This window comes from Lagenorhynchus albirostris, chromosome 15, assembly GCF_949774975.1.
Source record: "Lagenorhynchus albirostris chromosome 15, mLagAlb1.1, whole genome shotgun sequence".
Taxonomy (NCBI): Eukaryota; Metazoa; Chordata; class Mammalia; order Artiodactyla; family Delphinidae; genus Lagenorhynchus; species Lagenorhynchus albirostris.
The window spans coordinates 86,541,419-86,562,827 of NC_083109.1; the positions used below are offsets into that span (position 1 = coordinate 86,541,419).

Consider the following 21,409-nt stretch of genomic DNA (forward strand, 5'->3'; position numbering starts at 1 on the left):
GGACCAGTTAGTGGTCACAGCCTTCCTTTCTCTGTAGCGTCTGATGCCAGCTCGCGGCCTCAGGATTGGGTGCTGCTTCTCCCGGCCCTGGGGTGCGGACCGGGCTTTGCCAGTCGTTGGTGACGTGAATCCTTCCCGACCTCCCCACATGACCGTGTCACGTTTTCATAAAACCCTGGCTTAACAGGACATTCTGTGCCTCTGTGACTTTTCAGGCGTGAACGCTTACTCTCCGTTTGGGCTTTAGCACCAAGTTTTGCTGTGTAATGTTTCCTACTTGCAGTTCTGCATAGTTTCTGCAGAAACAAACCTGCGAGGGAGTCCACCTCACTTGGGAGTATCCCCCCGCCCCCACCCCGACGTAGGGCCCTCTGACGGAAGCCCACCCTCTGGGCTGTGGCCCTTTGCACTGTGGGCTTCTCTTGTGGAAAATAGTGCCCTCGAAGAGAGCTTGAGGTTTCTTGCCTGTTACTTAGTTTTGTGGTTGTTGCTGTTTGATTCAGCTTAGAGATTGGCATCCTCTGGATCGCGTGTCTTTCGGACCCATTGAAATGGCGCTTTGGGCTTCAGCAAGAGATCTGGCGTCTGCTGTTAGGAGCCTCAGAATAGCTGCCGCTGGGGCTGGAATGCCTCTGCCTCGAAAACAGACCACTGGGCTCAACTCCCTAGGCCTCCTGTTTGGCTCGCAGCTGAGTTTGAGTCAGAATTCAGCTGCAGGTTGAACAAAGCCTTTTCCTCCTCTGAAGCCCACCAGTTAGGGTTAAAAGGCTTTGCAGCTGAAGCCAGAGTTTTAAACAGCAGATGTCACAGCTTGGGCTGCAGTTGGGACTGTCACTCTCCTGTCATCTCTGAGTTGGAGGAGCCTGAGGCCCTCTGAGGGCTGCCACTGTTTAGTTGGTGAAGGGTGGGGAGGATGGGTCTTCCTGGCGGATGCGCCTCTGCCGATTTGGGCTGTGGCGACACCTGGCCCGACTCCTGCTGGATACAAGCGTGTAGCTGATCCCCAGAGCACACTCGGGAAACGTCTCCGAGTGGATCTAGCCGCACAGCAGGTCAGGAGGTTCTGAAAAATGAGCACTCTTCCTGCCAGTTGGAGGTGCTCTGGCCTCTGGCCTTTGATTTGATGTGTGGTGAAGGCTGCAATTGTTTAATAATCCTTCATGATTCAACAGCCCTTCAAGAACTTCCCTCCGTCCGCACTTGGAGCTCGTGACGGGTGGGTGGTAGTGGGGCCGCGGCTCTCTGTTTCCACGGAACGAGGTCCCGATTCCTGAATCCCAGGGCTTCTCAGGTTCGCCCGTCTGCCTGTGTCCCCAGCGCCCTGGGCTCGTGCTGTGCTGAGCGTTCACTGGAGGAGCCCTGTCTCCTCTCAGCTCCCCTGCTTCTCCAGTGGCCTTTCTGCATAGGGAGCTTGCTGTGTGTGTGGTTTTTTCCCTAGTTTGTATTTGTACTTAGGCGTGTAGTATATAAATTCTCATCAAAAGAAATTCAGACAGTGCACGTGATCGCCACCGCCAGTCTCAGCCCTGACTGGAGGTGTCAATTTGGGGTGAATCTTTCTAGGTTATGTTCTGTAAATATGCACACATGCGGGTGCCTTTCTCTAGAAATAAGTGTAGGTGCGGTTTTGTACCTGAGCTCTTTCCCTGAGTGCCTCTGCGGGCCGCCTTACTCGCAGGCTTCTCCAGGACGGGGAGAGTATGCTTCTGGAGAAGGGGGTCTGGGCGCTCGTCCTGCATGCAGTGCTGGCCAGGGGGTCACTAGGCTCTGAGCAAATGAATGCCCTCCCCATGGCCCAGAAATCAGTGTTGCCCGTCCTGCCCATCCCCCTCCTGCCCTCCCCCCATCCCCTGCTCCTGTCTTGCCCCCTCCTGCCCCCCCATCCCCTGCTCCTGCCCTCCCCACTCCTGCCCAGTGTGTGGTCCTTACGGAGCATGCTCTTCCTCTTCCTTCCTGTGCTCAGCTGTCAGCCTCGCAGAGCTTGGAGAGCGAGGGTGGAGGGATGCACAAGCAGTGACAATACACCGCACACGTCTGCCTCATTCTCCGCCTGGGTCAGGGCTCAGGGGCAAGAGGCCTGGGCCTCGGGAATGGCGTGCAGCCCCTCAGCCCCCATGCGCCGTGTAGAACCAGCCTTCCACACCTGGCCGGCGGGAACAGTGACAGAGCCAGAGCAGGTGCGCTGGTCCTGGGCGTCCTGACGGGCTGTCCCTGCGGCCGCTGGGCCATGGTTGGGGGCTCTTTGGAACAACCCACGAAGATGCCTTGTGAGCGTGATGCGCGGGCTCAGCTGACAGCTGGCCACCAGTTCCGTGGCTCCTGGCTTCCACAGCTGGAGAAGTTCTCACAACAAAATTATAGACTCTTTTTGAGAAAAGGAACAAAATACCAGGAATCCCACAACTGGAATGTGACTCTGCCTGTTCCTAAACATCTTCTTCCAGTTCTTACCTCCCCAGGGATGTTTTTACTCGAACTGCCCTTAATCTCGTTTCTGGTTTTGCTTTTTTCAGTGTCTGTGTACACTTGTTATTGTTGAACTATTTCCTCACGTCACTTACACTTACTGTCTTGATGGCATCGTGCATACAGCACAGTTCATACACCGAGTCTGAAGTTGTTGGACACGACAGCACAGAGTCAGGGACACGGCCTCAGCCTGACCGTCTGGGTGTGGGTTACTCTTGACTCTCCTGTGCCCCAGCGTCCCCCGCTGTAGAATCGGGGTGCTAATAGTGCCCACCTCTTAAGGTTGTTGAAAGGGTGAGACGGTGTAGCGTCCGTAGGTGCGGAGAATTCCTGTCTCAGAATGTGCAGTGATTCTCCCGTATTACAGTTCCGCCTCAGAAACAAACTTCCGTGACCACAGGAACTTGCAGCTCCCCCTGCGGTTGTGTGATGGAGCAGCCCTGCTCATAGCAGTTGCTGTTGTGTTTTCATTAGTTATTTCTGTTTTTTTGTGTCGTATTTTGTGTTGTATTATTATAATTATTTTGAAGGAGATGGTTGATTATATATCAAATCGGCAAAACGTCTGGTACCCTTTTCTTACGTAGTAACCACAGCAGTCACTTGATTTCAACTGTTAGTTTCCAGTGTTCTTGCAATGACATTTGTAGGTGAATCACTTTGCTTTGTCTTCTGGGATTCCTCTTTTAGATTTGGACCAAGTTCTGAAACAATATTTGTCTATCAAATTGACAGAGAACCTCAGAGAATGTTGTCTTTGTCAAGCGTGTAGCAGATGGTTTTCTGGGTGGCACAGAATTTTTTGGTGTCTTGCCTTGCAGTGTTATATGATTATTTTGCTGCGTCGATTTCTCCATTTCTACAGATGCTCGGTGGTTTTAAGTTGTGCACAATACTCACTTGTTGGGGGGGGGTGCCTTCAAGATGGCGGAGGAGTAAGACAAGGAGATCACCTTCCTCCCCACAAATACATCAGAACTACATCTACATGTGGAACAGCTCCTGCAGAACACCTACTGAATGCTGGCAGAAGACCTCAGACTTCCCAAAAGGCAGGAAACTCCCCACGTACCTGGGTAGGGCAAAAGAAAAAGGAAAAACAGAGACAGAAGAATAGGGTTGGGACCTGCACCAGTGGAAGGGAGCTGTGAAGGAGGAAAGGTTTCCACACACTAGGAAGCCCCTTCGTGGACGGAGATGGGGTGAGCCGGGGGGAAGCTTCGGAGCCGCGGAGGAGAGCGCAGCAACAGGGGTGTGGAGGGCAAAGCGGAGAGATTCCCGCACAGAGGATCGGTGCCGACCAGCACTCACCAGCCCGAGAGTCTTGTCGGCTCACCCACCTGGGCGGGTGGGGGCTGGGAGCTGAGGCTTGGGCTGCAGAGGTCAGATTCCAGGGAGAGGACTGGGGTCGGCTACGTGAACACAGCCTGAAGGGGGCTAGTGTGCCACAGCTAGCCGGGAGGGAGCCCAGGGAAAAGTCTGGACCTGCCGAAGAGGCAAGAGACCATTGTTTCGTGGTGCACGAGGAGAGGGGGTTCAGAGCACTGCCTAAACGAGCTCCAGAGATGGGCGTGAGCCGTGGCTATCAGCGCGGACCCCAGAGACGGGCATGAGACGCTAAGGCTGCTGCTGCCGCCACCAAGAAGCCTGTGTGCGAGCACAGGTCACTATCCACACCTTCCCTCCCGGGAGCCTGTGCAGCCCACCACTGCCAGGGTCCCATGATCCAGGGACAACTTCCCCAGGAGAATGCATGGCACACCTCAGGCTGTTGCGATGTCACGCTGGCCTCTACCGCCGCAGGCTGTAGAGGTGTGCAATAAACTAAATAATATTGGTGTGCAATAAACTAAATAAATAAAACTAAAAGCTGGTTCTTTGAGAAGATAAAATTGATAAACCATTAGCCAGACTCATCAGGAAAAAAAGGGAGAAGACTCAATAGAATTAGAAGTGAAAAAGGGAAAGTAACAACTGACATTGCAGAAATACAAAGGATCACAAGAGATTACTACAAGCAACTCTATGCCAATAAAATGGACAATCTGGAAGAAATGGACAAATTCTTAGAAAAGCACAACCTTCCGAGACTGAACCACAAAGAAATAGAAAATATGAACAGACCAATCACAAGCACTGAAATTGAAACTGTGATTAAAAATCTTCCAACAAACAAAAGCCCAGGACCAGATGGCTTCACAGGCGAATTCCATCAAACATTTAGAGAAGAGCTAACACCCATCCTTCTCAAACTTCCAAAATATAGCAGAGGGAGGAACACTCCCAAACTCATTCTGTGAGGCCAACATCGCTCTGATACCAAAACCAGACAAAGATGTCACAAAAAAGGAAAACTACAGGTCAATATCACTGCTGAACGTAGATGCAAAAATCCTCAACAAAATACTAGCAAACAGAATCCAGCAGCACATTAAAAGGATCAAACACCATGATCAAGTGGGGTTTATCCCAGGGACACAAGGATTCTTCAATATACGCAAATCAATCAATGTGCTACACCATATTAACAAATTGAAGGAGAAAAACCATATGATCATCTCAATAGATGCAGAGAAAGCTTTCGACAAAATTCAACACCCATTTATGATAAAAACTCTCCAGAAAGTAGGCATAGAGGGAACTTTCCTCAACATAATAAAGGCCATATGTGACAAACGCACAGCCAACGTTGTTCTCAATGGTGAAAAAGTGAAACCATTTCCTCTAAGATCAGGAACAAGACAAGGTTCCCCACTCTCACTGCTATTATTCAACATAGTTTTAGAAGTTTTAGCCACAGCAATCTGAGAAGAAAAAGAAATAAAAGGAATCCAAATCAGAAAAGAAGTAAAGCTGTCACTGTTTGCAGATGACATGATACTATACATAGAGAATCCTAAAGATGCTACCGGAAAACTACTAGAGCTAATCAATGAATTTGGTAAAGTAGCAGGATACAAAATTAATGCACAGAAATCTCTTGCATTCCTATACACTAATGATGAAAAATCTGAAAGAGAAATTAAGGAAACACTCCCATTTACCATTGCAACAAAAAGAATAAAATAAATAGGAATAAACCTATTTAAGGAGGCAGAAGACCTGTATGCAGAAAACTATAAGACACTGATGAAAGAAATTAAAGATGATACTGACAGATGGAGAGATATACCATGTTCTTGGATTGGAAGAATCAACATTGTGAAAATGACTGTACTACCCAAAGCAATCTACAGATTCAGTGCCATCTGTATCAAACTACCAACAGCATTTTCCACAGAACTAGAACAAAAAATCTCACAATTTGTATGGAAACACAAAAGGCCCCGAATAGCCAGTGCAATCTTGAGAAAGAGAAACGGAGCTGCAGGAATCAGGCTCCCTGACTTCAGACTATACTACAAAGCTACAGTCATCAGGACAGTATGGTACTGGCACAAAAAGAGACATATACATCAATGGAACAGGATGGAAAGCCCAGAGATGAACCACGCACATATGGTCACCTTATCTTTGATGATCAAGGAGGCAAGAATATACAATGGAGAAAAGACAGCCTCTTCAATAAGTGGTGCTGGGAAAACTGGACAGCTACATGTAAAAGAATGAAATTAAAACACTCCTTAACACCATACATAAAAGTAAATTCAAAATGGATTAAAGACCTGAATGTAAGGCCAGACACTATAAAACTCCTAGAGGAAAACATAGGAAGAACACTCTATGACATAAATCACAGCAAGATCCTTTTTGACCCACCTCCTAGAGAAATGGAAGTAAAAACAAAAATAAACAAACGGGACCTAATGAAACTTAAAAGCTTTTGCACAGCAAAGGAAACCATAAACAAGACGAAAAGACAACTCTCAGAATGGGAGAAAATAGTTGCAAATGAAGCAACTGACAAAGGATTAATATCCTAAATTTACAAGCAGCTCATGCAGCTCAATATCAAAAACCCATACAACCCAATCCAAAAATGGGCAGAAGACCTAAATAGACATTTCTCCAGAGAAGATATACAGATTGCCAACAAACACATGAAAGGATGCTCAACATCACTAATCATTAGAGAAATGCAAATTAAAACTACAATGAGATATCATCTCACACGGGTCAGAATGGCCATCATCAAAAAATCTAGAAACAATAAATGCTGGAGAGGGTGTGGAGAAAAGGGAACCCACTTGCACTGTTGGTGGGAATGTAAATTGATACAGCCACTATGGAGGACAGTATGGAGGTTCCTTAAAAGACTAAAAATAGAACTACCGTATGACCCAGCAGCCCCACTACTGGGCATATACCCTGAGAAAACCATAACTGAAAAAGAAACATGTACCACAATGTTCATTGCAGCACTGTTTACAATAGCCAGGACATGGAAGCAACCCAAATGTCCATCGACAGATGAATGGATAAAGAAGATATGGCACATATATACAGTTATTATACAGCATATTATACAGTAATACAGAATATTACTCTGCCATAAGAAGAAATGAAATTGTAGTGAGGTGGATGGACCTAGAGACTGTCATACAGAGTGAAGTGAGTCATAAAGAGAAAAACAAATACCACATGCTAACACATATTTACGGAAGCTAAGAAAAAAAAAAAGGTTCTGAAGAAGCTAGGAGCAGGACAGGAATAAAGACGCAGACATAGAGAATGGACTTGAGGACACGGAGAGAGGGAAGGGTAAGCTGGGACGAAGTGAGAGACTGGCATGGACATATATATACACTACCAAATGTAAAATAGATAGCTAGTGGGAAGCAGCCGCAGAGCACAGGGAGATCAGCTCAGTACTTTGTGGCCCCCTAGAGGGGTGGGATAGGGAGGGTGGGAGGGAGACGCAAGAGGAAGGGCATATGGAGATATATGTATATGTGTAGCTGATTCACTTTGTTATACAGTAGAAACTAACACACCATTGTAAAGCAATTATACTCTAATCACTTTGTTATACAGCAGAAACTAACACACCATTGTAAAGCAATTATACTCTAATAAAGATGTTAAAAAAAAAATCACTTGTTAGCAGGTCCCAAACCCCACCTCCGGGGGTTTCGTTTCAGTGGGTCTGGAGTTGGAGGTAGGTGGGCTGGAGTTAATCCAGATGATTCTGGTGCAAATGGCCCATGGGTTACTCTGACTATTCCAGACCCCCCCCCCCCCCCACACACACTTTACAATGCCACATCCCATGAAGCCGTACGTATCCCATTGCCCTGACCAGGAGGGAGTATGCCCTCCTATGTTCTCTTGTGCGTTTTGTGATCTGTAGCGGCCATCTGGCCAGCTCTTTTTGCCTAGCATCAGATTTAACAAATATAGTAGCCCGTGTTATGGCTGTGAGAACTTATTCACTTATTTTCTCTTGTTGAGGTTTTTTTTTTAAAAGTAAAAACAAATACACAGGGAACGTAAAATCATACAGCTGGTATAGAAAATGGTATGGCGGTTCCTCAAACAATTGCAAATGGAATGATGCAGCAGTTCTTCTTCTGGGTGTATATCCAGAGGAGTTGAAAGTAAAGAGCTGAACACATAGCAGCATTATTCACAGTAGCCAAAGGGTAGAAACAACCCAAGTGCCCATTGAAGGATGAGTGCTTAAGTAAAGTAAGTATATCCAGGCGGTGGAGTGTTACTCAGCCTTAAAGAGGAATGGTGTGTGAGTTTCTGCTGTATAACAAGCGCCACGTAAGACATCTGGCACCCTGAGGACCTCAGGCCACGTGAATTAAGACAGACACAGAAGGACGGAGAGTGCATGATTTTACTTACGTGAGGTCCCTGGAGGCGTCGCATTCATAGAGTAGAGGGTGGGCGCCAAGGGCTGGCTTGGGAGTGGGGGGAGTTGCGGTTGTTTAGTGGCTGCAGGGTCTCAGTTCGGGAACGTGAGAAGGTTCTGGAGACGCATGGTGGTGACGGCTGCACGACTCACTGACGCCGAGTGTGCACTCAGAAGTGGTTTAGGTGGGAAGGTCTGTGTTACGTGTGTTTTACCACCATTAAGAAACGAGCAATGCCACGATGCGTACTTCACCATACGTAGGGCACACCCCTGGTGGCTTCCTTGAGACGTGTTCCTGGAAGTGCAGTTGCTGGTCGATGGGCGTGGTCTCCCCTTTCAGCTGCTCTTCTTACCTGGTCCAGGAGGACGGCTCAGCCCTCCTTGGGGCAGTAGGGCAGGGCGGTAGCCTTGCTAGCGACTTGTCTTGCTAGGTCACAGGAGCCACTGTGCTGGATGAGTGAGCTCTCCTGCTTGGGTTTCTTCCCCAAGGAGCCCATGGTGGGACCTCGGGGATGCGTGAGTCTGCCCGGGATCCTGTCCTCTGTTACCCAGATGCCTCCTGCCCGTCCGCCCAGGGAACTGGGTTACCTTGGGAGTCCTTTAGGCCCTCATTTCTTCCTACTTCCTTCTCTTCAGGTGTGTTCATAGTACTGCTGTCAGTATAGACAGAGGTCTCCTGAAGCCAGGCCTCCTGCCCCCTTGATCAAACTTCACCTGCGCCCTTGGTTTGCCCCGTCGCGGCCTCAAGAATGTCTACGTGTTGCCAAACCCACCTCGCTATCTTTTCTTTTTCTCACGTGGAACATTCTCAAACCAGTGCCTCACAAGTACTCTGTTTTTTTTTTTTTTTTTTGCGGTACGCGGACCTCTCACTGCTGCGGCCTCTCCCGTTGCGGAGCACAGGCTCCGGACGCGCAGGCTCAGCAGCCATGGCTCACGGGCCCAGCCGCTCCGCGGCACGTGGGATCTTCCCGGACCGGGGCACGAGCCCGCGTCCCCTGCATCGGCAGGCGGACTCTCCACCACTGCGCCACCAGGGAAGCCTGTGGGGCTACTTTGTACCTCAGGGCAGGACTCTCGTTTCTAAACTGCTGCCACGTGCTCCGGACTCTGCCGGTTGCTCTCCCGCTTCCAGGAAGGCTTCTGCTTGGAGAGTGTTGCTGCCCCTCGGCTAGTGAGAGGCCCCGCAGAGTGTGTGGCCGTCTGTCTGACAGATGCTTCTCCACGGGCTCTTCCTGCTCTTTCAGGTCTGAGCAGACTTGGCCCAGCCTGGAAGGGGAGTGAGGAGGAGGCCGGTCGTCGTCATGCTCCCTCAGTCACCCTCTGGGCACCCGTCTGCCTGTCCCACACGGCGTTGGCTGGTCCTGGGCCCATAGGGACTGGGGGCCTTGCAAAAGTAGACACGCAAGTTGCTTCATTGGTTTTAAATAAACTTCCCATTGATTTAATAATAGTTTGCGTACTCCTTTGACTAACACAGAAAAATAGAAAACAGCTTAAATCTCTTAACAGTGTTTCAGAAAAAATACCTCTTGGCTTAAAAGGGTTTACTTGTTTTGCTTACTTATTTTCCTATTAGTATCTTTAGCTCCCTGAGGTTGGAAAACATTAGGAAGCTCTGAAAAGAATGGGGAATTGGCATTCAAGGCTGGTTCAACCTCTCCCCCTCCTAGGTTTTAGTTTCTCAAGGTCTTCTACTGGTAAACATCTTTTCAATGTAAGTATTTTCTAATCCACAAAGTTGGCTTGTGTTCAGGGCAGAGTTAGGGTAGAAATCTCGGCACTGTGCCTAGCGGTTCTCACACCTTGAGGCCACGTCCTCACAAAATGTCCAAGAAAGGGCTTTTCTTCTGGTGGCCAGGGAAGGGCCTCCATGAGGTGGTCTGAAAGGGAGAGATCGTGGAATTACCTTGGGAGGAATGTTGATGCCAGAACCCCTGTGTGTGACGAGTGGGGCCATGGGCCCCCTCTCTGCAGGGGCTGCACTGCGCTGTCAGGACGTACCACCGACAAGCGGAAGTCTTTGGGCTAACGTTCTAGCGATGGCAGATACTGAGAGACCCCAAACTGATAGCAGGGGTGGTGGTGCTGTGCAGCGAGGGTCGTGATGGGGTGGGGAGAGGGTTGGGGGCTTCTTGGAGGAAGTGACATCTTTCCTGAGACCTCTCTTTTGAGAACGAGCTAGGCTTGGGGAGACTGAGGGAAGAACTTTGCAGGCCCAGGGTTAACTATCGCAGAGTTTCGGGGAGCAGGCGGATTGCCGTGTTCAGGCGGCAGAGGAAAGTCCAGTGGGAGGTGAGGAGGCCCCAGGGGCCCTGCGGTGCAGAGTCTGTGGGCCCTGGACTTGAGGCTCGGTTTCAGCAGGTTTCTGTGAGCGGTCCTTCGGTACGACGTGACTGCAGGTGCCGACTTCAGCTGGAGGGGTGAGGAGGCCAGAGAGTGCTCTTGGAAACTGGGCAGTGCGCTGGCTCTGGGGGCCGGGAGGAGGGCCTGTGGGTACCGAGCCGTGACCCCTGCGTAGCCCTGGGCTCTGGCTCCGGCCCTTGCGCTCACCTCCTCTCGGCCGCTGCACACCAGCGAGCCGTCTAGTCCGTGTGCCCCATGCAGGTGTCGGGAATGTTTGCACTCCGCTGGGTGTTCCATTCTGTCTCTCAAAGACATTTTAAAAATAAAATCAGCCATTTAAAAAAATTGAAATATAGTTAATTTACAATGTTGTTAGTTTCAGGTGTACAGCACAGTGATTCAGTTAAATATATCTATTCTTTTTCAGATTCTTTTCCAGTATAGGTTATTGCAAGATATTGAATATAGTTGCCTGTGCTGTACAGTAGATCCTTGTTGTTTATCTATTTTATATACAGTAGTGTGTATATGTTGATCTCAAATTTCAAATTTATCCCCCCTCCCCACTTTGGTAACCATAAGTTTGTTTTCTATGTCTATGGGTCTATTTGTGTTTTGTAAATAAGTTCATTTGTATCATTTTTTTAGATTCCACATGTAAGTGATATCACATGATAAATGTCTTTCCCTGTCTAGCTTAACTTCACTCAGTATGACAATCTCTAGGTCTATCCATGTTGCTGCAAATGGCATTATTTCATTCTTTTTTATGGCTGAGTAGTATTCCATTGTGTGTGTGTGTGTGTGTGTGTGTGTGTGTGTGTGTGTGTGTGTGTGTGTGTGTGTGTACATCTTCTTTATCCACACATCTGTTGATGGACACTTAGGTTGCTTCCATGTTTTGGCTATTGTAAATAGTGCTTCAGTGACCATTGAGATGCAGGTATCTTTTTGAATTAGAGTTTTCTCCAGTCCCTCTCCCAGGGGTGGGATTGCAGGATCATATGGTAGTTCCATTTTTAGTTTTCTGAGGAACCTCCATACTGTTCTCCATAGTGGCTGTACCAATTTATATTCCCACCAACAGTGTAGGGGGGTTCCCTTTCCTCTGCGCCCTCTCCAGCATGTCTTATTTGTCGATGTTTTGATGATGGCCATTCTGACCTGGTGACGTGGTACCTCACTGTAGTTTTGATTTGTATTTTTCTAGTAATTGGCGATGTTGAGCGTGTTTTCATGTCCCTGTTGGCCACCTGTATGTCAAAGGCATTCTTGGTGTACGTTCTCCCGAGCCATGGTGCTGAGCTAGAGGAGGGGGTTCAGATTGAGGCTTCGTGCTGCTGAGAGTGGGTGGCCTTTGAACCAGCCATCCGTGTCTTTGAGTCTCAGTTTCCCCATTTGCAAAATGGAAACAGTAGACAGCAGGGCTGCTCTGAGCATTAACTGAGATCGTTAAGCTGGAGTACTTTTGAAAATTACGAGGCATTGGGCATGTGGGTATCTGTTGTGGTTGTTACATTGCTGCTGTTCTCATACCTGGATTTTGAAGCGGAAGGAGGAAAGGCAACTGGAATGCACTGGGCACCTCCTCTGCTTGCTGCCTGGTAGGTGCTTTTAAAGCTCGCTTCAAATCCTCTGCATGGTGACATTGTTATGTATCGACCCTATTTTTACAGGTGAAGTAAAATCAGGGCTTATAAAAATAGTGTCCCCAGTGTTACGTGGCTAGCGGCTGGCTGTGTGAGCCCAGGTGGCGGTGAGAGCACAGCTCCACACCCCGCTGCTCCGGGGACGGTGCAGAGGCCCTAATCCGCCCCAGGCCTGTGAACCGCCCGTGGCTGGCGTGGCTTTGGGCCGCCTTCTAGTGTCAACCAGTCCCCCTTCAGGGCACAACCAGCACTGACATGTGTTCTTGATCCCCCCCAGGACCCCAGAGGACTTGTCCAGGTTCATCGTGGAGCTGCAGCAGCGCGAGCTCACCCTCAAGGACAGGAACAGCTCCATCACCAGCAGGTAGGCCTGGCGGCCCATGGTTTTGTGGCGACATGTCCGCTTCGGAACGCGGGGTGCCGGTGAGTGTGCCCCTGGCTGAGGAGTGGCTGTGCTTCGCCATCCCTGCCTCGGCCTGAGCGAGCAGTGAGACTCAGCTGAGGCGGCGGGTGTACTGTCACCTGGACGCTGTGAGATCAGCCCTGGAGCCCTGGGCTGCCTTCCAGGGCGTGGGGTCTGGGAGGAAGACGTGCGCCCCACCAGAAGCATTTGCGTCTTTGTGGAGGCGTGGGCTCTGAGTGGCCCCATGAACGTGTGGAAACCTGGAACCTGGGTTGAAGTGTCTGAGTGTTTGTACGTGTGTGGACTTGTGTCCTCGGGAAGGGTCCCACGTAGCAGCACAGCCGGGCCATTCGTGTCCACGCCCGGGTGGGCAGCTCTGACTCCCTCCAGGGCCTGAGGAACTGGTTCCGTACCAGTTCTGCCTCTGACACCTGCTGGTGCCCCAGGAGTCAGTTCAGCTCCGCCACTAACTCCCAGGTCAGCCAGGCCCCACAGGTGAGGGCTCGGTCCCACAAGGCGCGCCTGCCTCGGGGTTCCCAGGCTACCCGCACTTCATCTGACTGCAAATTCAGGGTCCCCCCAGCCCCTCTCTGCCGGTTTGCTAGAAAGCACTTTATTTAGGATTACTGGTTTATTACAAAGGGTGCAGCTGGGATCAGCCGGCTGGGGGCAGAGCTGCCGTGTCCTCTCCAGGTGTGCTGCCCTCCCAGCTCCTCCTTGTGTCCAGTGACTCGAAGCCGCCTTGTTCAGCAGTGTCTATGGAGTTTCCTGCTTGATTAAGTCGTGGTCATTGGTGGTTCACTTGGTCTCTATCTCCGCTCCCCTCCCTGGAGGCGGGGCGGGGGTGGAGCTGAAAGTTCCAACTTCTCTTCCGCTGGTTGGTTCCTCTGGCTTCTCCCCCGCCCTTCCTGCCCAGGGCTCTGGCTGAAGGGGCGTGTTCACAAAAGGCACTCACCTCGTTCAGGAAATTCCAAGGGTTTGTGGAGCTCTGTGCTGCGTAGGGCACCAAACCAAATGCTTGTTCCTCACCGAGCCGCACTTGGACTGTTGCAGGGCTGTCCGCCTCTGTCCCCTGGGGCCCAGGCTGGTTTCTCTCGTGCTTGCAGGGTGGCTGACCAGGTTCTGGGTGTCGCATAAGAGGCAGAAAGAGAGGTCTCCTTCTTGGGTCTCCTTTTTGGAACAAGGAAACCTGCCTGAGGACCCCCACTGGCGGCAGACTCCCCCCACCCCAGTCACTCTCACTGGCCCAAATGGGGTTGAAAGTGTGCCCCAGACCAGGTATCTGTAGAGGATGGTGTTAAACTAGTCAGTTCCCACGTGATTCACTTGAGGGTGGAAAGCTGAGTGAGGTCAGCCCCTCCAGTGGGTGAAGGGCTTGGGGGCAGGCTGAGAGGACGGTGACCACAGAGGGACCTCGGGTGCTCTGCACTGGCTGGCTAGCTGGTTGGGGGTGGAAGTCAGCCTGCTCTCCGCGAGCATCCTCTGCGGCTTCACCCCCTGTGCAGTTGGCGTTTCAATAATTTATTAATAACCGAAGGAAGGCTTTCTTATTTGGGGGGCTGATGTCTCTTTGAAAATTGGCTTTTAGAAGCATCTGGTTATGTTGGACATAATCACATCAATTTAGCTTAAAAACCTCAAATGAGGACTACCCTCGTGGCGCAGTGGTTGAGAGTCCGCCTGCCAATTCAGGGGACACGGGTTCGAGCCCTGGTCCAGGAAGATCCCACATGCCGTGGAACAACTGAGCCCGTGTGCCGCAGCTGCTGAGCCTGTGCTCTAGAGCCCATGAGCCACAACTACTGAGCCCGCATGCCACAACTACTGAGCCCGTGTGCCACAACTACTGAGCCTGTGTGCCACAACTACTGAAGCCCACTCGCCTAGAGCCTGTGCTCCTCAGCAAGAGAAGCCACTGCAACGAGAAGCCTGCACACCGCAACGAAGAGTAGCTCCCGCTCGCCGCAACTAGAGAAATCCTGCATGCAGCAACGAAGACCCAACACAGCCAAAAAAAAAAGTTGATTAATTAATTTTTTAAAAACTTAAAAAAAACCCCCTCAAATGATAAAGACTGCCTTTTGCTTTCAAAGCTACTGTCAGATGAAACAGGCGTTAAAAGTGATTTGAAATGAAAGCGTTTGACATTTTTCCAGGCGATCCTCTTTGTTTTACTTTGAATTTGAAAAAGAATGAACTATTAGAGGAATGGAAACTTGTCTGCATTTTTCTCCCGCCAAACTGAGAGGTACTTTCTAAAATGACCTGCTTTGAGCAGCAGCAGGAAATCCAGCCTCTCAGCTTCGTGAATGTAGCTCTCGTCCGCAGCTCCGGCAGTGCTTTCGACTGTGGTCACACATACAGATTCAGCCGTCCCGTCTCTTCTTTGGGTTGGTTCAGGAGTGGACTCTCCAGCTCCGGGAGCAGTCCTTCGTGGTGGCTGGTAGGTCTGCGTGACTCCTGCCAACTTGTCCACCTCTCAGGACCCTTGGGCTCCCTCTGAGAGCCGATGCAGCCACCCAGGAGCAACTGAGTCTTGGGCATCCCGAGAAAGAGCTGTGTGCCTCACCTCTTCTGCAGGATGGACCCCGGGAGGTGAGGTGAGGTGTGACAGCGCGGGGCACAGGACCTAGGCACGGCCGCCTGCCCGCCAGGTGGAGTGCTCTCGGTCCCATCCTCATTCAGCAGACCGGTCCTGACCCCGTGGCCACCCAAGGGGCGCTTCCGTGTGCTGGCGTCGTGCCCAGTGCGTATGTGCGTCATCCCCTCACCTCAGGGAGCTCCCGCGGGAGATCTCCCTCCTCCCGGTGATGGAACGGATCAGAGAAGCCCGGGAATGTTCTTAAGGCCTCAGCCGATGAGGGGCCGTCGGGTTCCTGCCCCGTCTGTTCATGGTAGAGTCCCGTGCAGGCCCTGTGAGGAGGCAGCAGGGAGCTGGGGTCCAGTGCCCTCGAGGCCCTCGCCGAGCAGAACGGGGAGGGGACGTGTGCGCCGCACCGTTCACGCTCGCAGGGGTCTGGGCCGCTGCTGCTCTCACAGCAGCAGGCCGACGTGGCCGTGATGGGGGCGGTCCGTGTGGAGGCCAGGAAGCCTCGGGAGGCGGGAACAGCTGATTTCACTTCCTCACGTCTTTAAAGGCAGTTGGGCAGAAATTCAGGTTAGGCGGGAAGAGGCACCTTAGCAAGAGGGTGAAAGCCTGGGGTCTGGGCAGCACGCAGGCAGGCGGGGGTCCGGTCGGAGGGTTCGGAGGGCTGTTTGGGGTGGGGGGCGAGATGGCAGGAGGTGCCTGGCGTTCAGCAGCGCTCAGGAGACCCCAGGTGGCGTGCAGGTGGTGGTGGGGCCAGAGGTCTCGCGGGGTTCTGGTTGGCACCTTGTAAGCATGTCCTTCAGGGAGAGCTAATAGTTGTGTGCCTCTCTGTTAGCGGGCTGTCCTGGACCGCCAGGCCAGCCTCTCTGTGCTTTCCATTTCGTGGCCAACCTCGGACAGCTCCAGGGCGCCACTGGTCACTGATATGAATGGGTGTGTCAGTGCCTTTGGACAGGAGTTTAATTACAGCCCAGGGCACCTTGCCTTTCTTTTGTGGCCACCCCAGCACTGGTTTTGGCGCTTGAACGCTGATCCTGTTTCCTTGGAGGTGTGCTGAGGACACGCGAGTATTCAGGGTTTGTGAGCGGCTCTAGGTGTGTCCCTGTCAGTGTTCTCCATGCAGAGCTCCCCTGACACTGCCATGCAGCCGCCTGTGCCCTAGCGGGTCCCAAGAGCATCCTGGCGTCTTCGGGACCCAGCACCTCACTCCATAGCCCTGGCGTTTGCAGAGCCAGGGGCGCTGTGGGCCGGGGTGGATGGGAGGCTGCGTCTCTTTGTGGCTCAGAACCTTGTGGACGACCTCGAAGGACAGGGGAGCAGGGAAGCTTGTGCGGGGACACGTGGGGCTGTGATGCCTGCATTTCTCTGCCTTGGTGGAGAGTGGGGGATGGAGTGGAGCGGGGGCTCCTGGGGTCCAGTTCTCACCTGTGCACACTGCGTGGTGGAGATGGTGAGAGTGGTGAAGCTGGCTGAGCCTTTGTCGGTACCTGGTTCCATCTCACCTGAATGCTGCGAGATGGTGCTGCTGTCCTCTGTTGCACAGCAGAGTCGAGCCCTGTGTTGAACAGCTAGGAAGCCATAGAAACAGGGTTTGAATCCTGGTCTGTGCGTCCTAGGAGCTCCACACGGTTTATTTGGGGCTGGAGCCCCAGTCCCTGAGAGGTCCCTGAGAGGTACTACATGTGGCTGCAGAGAACCCTTGGTCATGCGTTTCTCTGCTCCATTGGAGACGTGCGTCATGGGCCGGCTGGGGTGAGCCTCAGGCCGCATCCTTGATGCGGATTTAGAACCTGCTGTAGAAGTGAGCGAGGAGGAGCCGTGCAGACTTCGTGGCTCTGCCTGCCGCGCTCCGCAGACTTCGTGGTTCGCCTGCCGTGCTCCGTGCGCACCTGCCGAGCCCGGCTCTTCGCAGCTGATGATCCCTCTGTACGCTCAGCTTCAAAGGCTGCCTCATCACCCCCGAAGCACACCAGCTCTGGGCGGCTCTAATGACTGAAGTTTTTTGTTTGTTTGTTTGATAAATTTGTTTATTTACTTTTGGCTGCGTTGGGTCTTCGTTGCTGCATGCGGGCTTTCTCTAGTTGCGGTGAGCTGGGGCTACTCTTTGTTGCGGTGCGTGGGCTTCTCATTGCAGTGGCTTCTCTTGTTGCGGAGCACAGGCGTGCTCTAGGCGTGCAGGCTTCAGTAGTTGTGCCTCACGGGCTCAGTAATTGTGGCTCACGGGCTCTAGAGCGCAGGCTCAGCAGTTGTGGCGCTCGGGCTTAGTTGCTCCGCAGCATGTGGGATCTTCCTGGACCAGGGCTTGAACCCGTGTCCCCTGCACTGGCAGGCAGATTCTTAATTACTGCGCCACCAGGGAAGCCCTGCAGTTTGTTTTGAAGCTCAGGTCTTTCCTCCTCTGGGCTCTGCATGTCTCAGAAGAGCCCTTGGCCTCAAGCTGTCAGTGTGTGAGGAGCCCTGCAGCGCCTGGAGCCCTGGTCTTGCCTTAGAACTCTGGCTGGTCCTGGGTGCCCCTGGGAGCCTCCTGGTGCCTTGGCCTGGGCCACTGACCGGGGAGCCGGCCGGCCCCCTCCACGTGGCGCTGCCCTCCTCATGCTGGGGGCTCTGGGCAGCGTTGGGAGGAGATGATTGTCGTTTAGTGAAGGGGGCTTGAGAATGAATGGATGGAGTACCATCTGCCTCGGGAGGTGGAGCCCTTGGCTACTGTGTTTTCCTGGCATCTGCCAGGTTGATGGGTTTCTCTGCGCCTCCCAGGGGTGCTTCAGATCAGCATGACAGTCATGATTCTTAATGTGGCTCTTTCCTCACTTTGTGCAAACCATTTAGTCTGTCGTTTCGAACCTTGGAATACAATTAGGCCTTGTGACCTTTGTCACCTGTGTGTGTGTGAGTTATGGTAGACTCAAGCTGTCCAGAGGCCAGCCAGGCCAGCGACGGGAGCAGAAGATTCCTGATGACCAGGGCGTGGGCGGGAGAACCTGCTCCCTGTGCATCTGGCTGGATTTCGTGCTGTGTCTGACCCGGGCCGGGGAGGATCTGCAAGCTCTCGCCGGTCTAAACGCAGGCTGCCTGCGGTCCAGTCTTGCCCCACCACGGAGTAGCTCTGTGTCGCCGTGTCCCCACCTTCTCTGCCTCACCTGTGAAGGTGATGGCGATAGGTCGTAGGATTGCCGTGCGAGTCGCCACAGAACCTCGGTAAAGCGCTGGGAGTGTGCCTGGTGCAGTGAGCCGGTGTGGGCTGGGGTTATGGCCATGGCTGTCACTGTCCTCTTGTTTGAGGTGCCTGGGAATGTGTGACTTCCGGCGTAGCGCAGGGCAGGGCAGTGGGGAGCTTTCCGGCGGGCTCATTAGGAGTGAGAAGGTGTGTCTTTTGGGGCGGGGGGCGGCAGAGAAGATGGGAAGGGGTTGAAGGTGTGGGCACACCTGAAAGATGGGGATGCGGGGTTTGCTGTGCATCACACGTGGCAGGTAAGACAAAAGACAAGAGTGAGGTGTTTGGTGAGAGCGTGCGAACGGTGGATTTGCCTCTTACGTTGCTGGAGAACTTAGCAGAAGAGCAGGTGAAGGCAGAGGGAACCGGGAGTTCAGTTTTGGACGCGTGGTGGTGGCGGTAAGAGGCCTGGTCAACAGGCACCTGAAGGTTGGAGAGGGTGGTTGGCCGTGGAGGCTGCGGTTGGCTTGGCCATCTAGACTAGGGGCGTGAGTGTGGATGCGACTCCGCCCATGGCCTACAGCCGGCCAGGCAGGCGGGAGCGCCATAGAGCAGCGCTGAAGTCCTCCTCCACCTGGACCGAGGGATAGTGGGGCAGCTGGGTGAGAGCTGGCTCAGGCCCAGTGGAGTCCTCGCCTGCGGCGCTCCTCGCTCAGGCATCCGCGCGTAGTCTGGCCCTCCCTCCTGGGGTTGTGCTTGGGCAGTTCCTGGTGACTGTGCCGCAAGTGGCACTGTGCACGCCTGCCCTCACCACGCTCCGTGCGTGCCCTGTTCCCCACTGCCGCGCAAGCTCCCTGGACCCAGAGGAGGGCCTGGCCCAGCGTGCGCTTGTTGAGCGAGTGAACGAATGAACGGCTCAGTTGATTGTGCACAGTAACGTGACAGACAGATGGAGTAAGGCCTGCGGCCTGGCTGCCTGTGCTGTGCCCGTCCTGGGGCACCAGCCTGGAAGTCAGGTGGGCAGAAGCCCAGGTCGGGCTGTGCATGGGCTGGCCAGCCGCTGACCCTGTCCTCTGCTGGGCGGGCTGGGCGCCATCGTGGGGGCCAGGCTTTGCCTCGTTCCTCTGTGCTCCCTCCATCTTGCATGGTGCCCCAGCTCCGTGGGCTTCCACGGGTTCAGTGATCACCCAGTGGCCTTGACTGGGAGGCAGGGACCCTAGGGAAGTCTGTACCACGGTGCTGACCGCGGGCCACAGCCAGTCTGCCTCAGCTTCTTGCCAGGGTGACTCGTGTGTGCCCTATGGGGACCTTCCCAGGCCCCCTTGACCCTTTATCCCCCTGGAGGGTGCTGAGCCTGGCAGGGAGAGCACGGGAGCCGCAGAGAAGCCGTTGTGGAGGATGGTCTGCTCCCGTCCCAGGCAGGGGCGGTTTGAGCGAGCGCCAGCCGTCCCCCACCTGGTCTCACGCTTGCCTTGGCCGGGTTACTGTCCCCGCAGCAGTGGCCCCAGGGGTTTTCAGTGATGAAGACCAGGGCCTCGCCTGCCCAGTCAGCTCTTGGTGCCACTCGACGTAAATGGGCTTCGGCAGGAGGTGTGGGACCAGCCTGTGTCTCAGGCTCGTCTCCTCCGTGGTGGTTGTGCGGCGCGCAGGTTCCGAGGACGCCGTGGGGCACGCCGGCCATGAGCTCGATGGTTCTAGACCAGGAAGCCCCTTCTTCAGGCCAGGCTGAGCTCCCACAGCTGGGGCTGGTCACACGGCTCACATGGCATGTGGCCACGGGGAGGAGCGCCGAGACGTGTGTGTGTGTCTCCGGGGTGGGGGATGGAGTGGCTCCTGGCAGACACACGCAGCCCCGGACTGTCGGGCTCTGACTTGTAGCTTCATCCCTGCACCTTCCTTCCGACTACTGGCTGTGAGATCTTGAGGAAGCTCCAACTTTATGGAGCCCTCGTTTTCTCTCCTGCGAATCGGTCATGATGACATTCATTCACGTGCTGACCGTCTCCCAGGGCCCTTTTAGGGTCTCTGAGAGTTGGCGCTGGGCTGCTTTCCGTGGCTGGCTGCTTCAGTGCAGAGGCCAGAGCACAGCCGTCTAGGGCGGCCTAGCCGTCTGTCCGGGGTGGACAGCGCCATCCAGCAGGACTCTCTGCGATGCTAGCAGTGGTCCACGTGCTGTTGGGGGCAGTGGCCGCTGGCCACACGCAGCGGTTGAGCACTTGGAATGTGGCTGGTGTGACCGAAGCGTGCGTTTAAGTCACCACATGTGGAGAGGCTGTCCTGCCTGTCCCCGTGCTGTCAGCTGTCCTTTCCTCCTGGTCTTGCCTCGCTCTTCACAGCACTAACCTGACACGTTCGTGTGTTGATTGGTGGGTTAACATTTCTTGTGTGCTTCTCCCTCTTGGAATGTAAACTCCATGAGAGCACAGTGACTTCGCGGGGGTGTGCTGCTAGAATCGAGGCCTAGCAGTTGTTTGTTGAGTGAATAGTAAACGTCTTCTCCTCTCTCCCCTGTTAAGACACGCTGTTGAGTCCTGGTGGGGTGGGAGGGGCACATGTGCCGGCTCTTTGGGTGCCTGTGTCCCTGCCCTGGCCCAGCCGGGATCGGGGCGGGCGGGACGTATTCGATGCCGACCCTGGAGCGTGGCAGGTGCTTCCGTTTGTCTCTGTCCAGCTGTCCGTCAGTCCCGCCCTCCCTTGCTCTGGTGAATCAGGTGTGGCAGCTGGAGGGGAAGGGCTGGCATGCCCAGCTGCCTGCTGGCCGGCCTGGCACCGGCCCCCTGGGTCCCAGCCCCTGCCCCGGCCGCAGTGCCCGCCAGCTCTCCCCGTCGTCCCCTCGGCCTCGCTTAGTGGCAGATTGATGGCTTAAAACCCACTAGCGAGTGAACGTGGCTCTTCTGCTTTATACCTAAGTGATGGGTTATGTGGCACCTGGGAAGGTACTTTGTGCTCCAGGCTTGTGCCTCGTGCCCGAGTGGGGCTGGCCAGTTTCCCTAGTGGCCGC

At 53.5% G+C, this 21,409-nt stretch overlaps 1 protein-coding gene across 5 annotated transcripts in view; it reads left to right on the top strand.

Annotated features, from left to right (window-relative positions):
- Nucleotides 1–21,409, top strand: part of MAD1L1 (mitotic arrest deficient 1 like 1) — a 312,047-nt gene that overhangs the window by 61,586 nt on the left and 229,052 nt on the right. For all 5 annotated transcript variants that reach the window (XR_009535576.1, XM_060124133.1, XM_060124132.1 and 2 more), the window contains one exon: nucleotides 12,545–12,631. Coding sequence is in view for 3 of the 5 variants with exons in the window: in XM_060124133.1 (XP_059980116.1) it covers nucleotides 12,545–12,631 (87 nt within the window). In the remaining 2 variants the exon portion in view is untranslated. The remainder of the gene's footprint in view (nucleotides 1–12,544; nucleotides 12,632–21,409) is intronic.